This window comes from Guillardia theta, assembly GCF_000315625.1.
Source record: "Guillardia theta CCMP2712 unplaced genomic scaffold GUITHscaffold_4, whole genome shotgun sequence".
NCBI classification, from domain to species: domain Eukaryota; class Cryptophyceae; order Pyrenomonadales; family Geminigeraceae; genus Guillardia; species Guillardia theta.
The window spans coordinates 558,016-560,565 of NW_005434670.1; the positions used below are offsets into that span (position 1 = coordinate 558,016).

General features: G+C 58.4%; 1 protein-coding gene across 1 annotated transcript in view; it reads right to left on the minus strand.

Annotated features, from left to right (window-relative positions):
- Positions 1-9: 9 nt before the first annotated feature.
- The window catches only part of GUITHDRAFT_150143 (hypothetical protein), a 3,067-nt gene continuing 526 nt past the window's right edge, over positions 10-2,550 (minus strand). The window contains exons 4-20 of the mRNA XM_005840996.1: positions 2,197-2,368; positions 1,947-2,012; positions 1,849-1,899; positions 1,742-1,800; positions 1,658-1,695; positions 1,564-1,605; positions 1,380-1,420; positions 1,252-1,317; positions 1,166-1,204; positions 1,080-1,113; positions 930-1,027; positions 845-877; positions 752-796; positions 669-701; positions 391-463; positions 293-348; positions 10-99 (exon numbers count right to left, since the gene is read on the minus strand). Of these exons, the coding sequence (XP_005841053.1) occupies positions 40-99; positions 293-348; positions 391-463; positions 669-701; positions 752-796; positions 845-877; positions 930-1,027; positions 1,080-1,113; positions 1,166-1,204; positions 1,252-1,317; positions 1,380-1,420; positions 1,564-1,605; positions 1,658-1,695; positions 1,742-1,800; positions 1,849-1,899; positions 1,947-2,012; positions 2,197-2,368 (1,006 nt within the window). The 3' untranslated portion in view covers positions 10-39. The remainder of the gene's footprint in view (positions 100-292; positions 349-390; positions 464-668; positions 702-751; positions 797-844; positions 878-929; positions 1,028-1,079; positions 1,114-1,165; positions 1,205-1,251; positions 1,318-1,379; positions 1,421-1,563; positions 1,606-1,657; positions 1,696-1,741; positions 1,801-1,848; positions 1,900-1,946; positions 2,013-2,196; positions 2,369-2,550) is intronic.

Genomic DNA, 2,550 nt, shown 5'->3' on the forward strand with positions numbered 1-2,550 from the left:
TCTTGTTAGACCTCCGAGGAGCGGCAGGCTCGCTCCTATCTAAGACTTCTCCCCTTCCTCCTCCTTCACTATGGGCTGAATTTCCTCCTCCTCCTGCATCTTCAGCCGGTATCAGCAAAATCCCCCCACCCCACCACCACCACCACCACCTCCACCACCACCACCACCACCTCCACCACCACCACCACCACCTCCTCCTCCTCCTCCTCCTCCTCTCCCTCTTCGCACGAACTCCTTCGCGTCTTCCTCTCTCTCCTCATCTCCCCCGCCTCCCTTCCCCTTCTCCCTTCACCTGGCTCGCTCCCGCTGCCTTGAACTTCGGGTCCGGAAGGAGCGAGTCCAAACAGTCTGCGAGCACATAAGGAGCCTCCTCTTTCTGCTCGCCCTCACCTGGAGATTGATCCCCGTTGCTCCTCCTCTGGTCCACCGTCTTGATGTGACCGTAAAGCACCATCCCCAGAATCTGATGAGAGTGAGGAGAGGAGAGGAGGGGAAGAGGAGGGATGGGAGGGGGAGGGGACAGGGGTGAGAAGCAGCGAGGAGGGAAGGAGAAGTCAGTGGCAGAGAGGAGGAAAGGAGGATAGGAGGAGAGAGGGCAGAAGCGCGTGAGATGGTGAACGTGAAGGGAAGGGAGGGGAAGGGAAGGGAAGGAGGTGGAGGATAGCTACCGCTACGAACAAGCCGAAAAGATTCTTGATCTCCTGCTTACAGCCATCAGTGGAGGAGAAGGAGGAGGAGAAGGCGAGGAGACGTTGGCGGAGAAGTAAGCGGGAGGGAAGAAGATGAAGCCGGAAGCCTGGAGGAGCATGTGAGGGAGGGGGAGCAGAAGACAAGACGCGATCACGATGATCAGACAAGTCTTGGCATGCCCCACGACCTATCAAACGTCAGTGCCGGGTCGGGAGTTTGCACGAGGGTGTCCAAGTCACCTGGAAAGTCACGGCCGACGTCTTTCCGATGAGGCCAAAGGACGTGACGTTCATCACCATCGCTATGAGGCAGGTAAGCACGATGAGCGCCACGTCCACTGCCAGCTGGGGTCAGAGCTGAAGGCAGAGAACAGGGGTAGCTGCGATCACCGTAGTTGGAGGAGAAGGTGTGCGAGGTAACGTTCTGCTGGGACAGTCAGCGGAGGTGACGAGCTGGGGGAGAGCTGGGGATCGACCGGCTCAACGACCACGACCGAGGCGAGCGTGATGAGCGTCTGACAGGCTCATGAGCTGTAAACCAATTGACACCGTCGGTCGGTACCTGGGGGAGGGCGATGCTGTGGGTGATCTGAATGGCAGAGAGACCGTGCTGCTTCTGCTTGCTCCCCTGCAGGTCCAGGACAAGCACAGGCGTCACCACCTTGTCTCCGAGATCCTCTAGCAGTCTACCTGCCACAGCTGGAACTGTGCCGTCGTCAACACTGCGATGACTGGAAGGAGGCATCAGGGATCTGAAGTCCTTCACGACCTCGCAACAACAAGCACAACGTCCCCGTCACAGGCACTTCAGGAGTCTCAGGGGGCACTCCAGCACAGGCAAGAGCAGCAGGCAGGACAAGGTCAGCTGCAGGACCTGCATACATGCACCCCTTCATGTTCAGCTGGATGTCAGTCACTGCCGGACCAGCTAGTCAGCGACCTCAGCACGTGCCGAGCTCTCACTCCACCTGTTGCGATCCCCACACCGGCAAGCAGCAGCCCGAGGCTGAGACACCCGTTACCCACCACTGCCTTGACCCCTCCGACCCAACCTGATCAGCACGCGGTACGATACAGTCTTCCCCGACTTGGCGTACTCGATTCCCAGCACCTGATCGAGCAACGTCATTGTCATGGAGCAGCATCGAAGGCGGCTGACCACAGGGATGATGCAGAGTTTGGTGATCTGATAGAACCCGACGGAGTTCGCCTGCCATAAGAATGATCCTTGTAGACAGGCAGTTGTGAAAGTCTCACTTGAAGGGAAAAGTTCATGAAGGCAATGGACAGAACTCCACAGAAGGCCGTAAGCCAGTTGTCTTTCTGAGCATGCAGGAATAAGGCATGGAAACGCCATGAAGGGAAGAAAAAGAGGAGAGGACAGGGGAGAAGAGCAGGGATGTGGAGAGAGAAGATGTGGCGGGAGATCGGGGGAGATGATGCGATGAGAGCCGGGGATCGAGCAGAAAGGAGGAGAGAGGAGACGATAGCAGGAGGATCTCCAAACCGTCTCCATGTGTTTCACTGATGACCCGAAGAGCTTGAACTGCGTGACCCCCTCGAGGAAGACGGTGGTCGCGATGAAGTGGCAGAGAGTCAAGCTGAGGACGAAAGTAAAACCGTACCTGCGAGGGAACATCAGCCGGCAAGATGGAGGAGGAAGCTGGAGGAGGGAGGAGGGAGGGGGAAGAAGAGGAGGGAGGAGGGAGGAGGGAGAAGGGAGAAGGGAGGAGGGAGAAGGGGAGGGAGGAGGAGGAGGGAAGGAGGATGCGCTCCTCCTTCTCGAGGAGGCTCACGCTGCTACTCAGCTCGGCTACAACACGGTCCGACGCTGCTAGACGCTAGGGAGCACCTGCTGTGA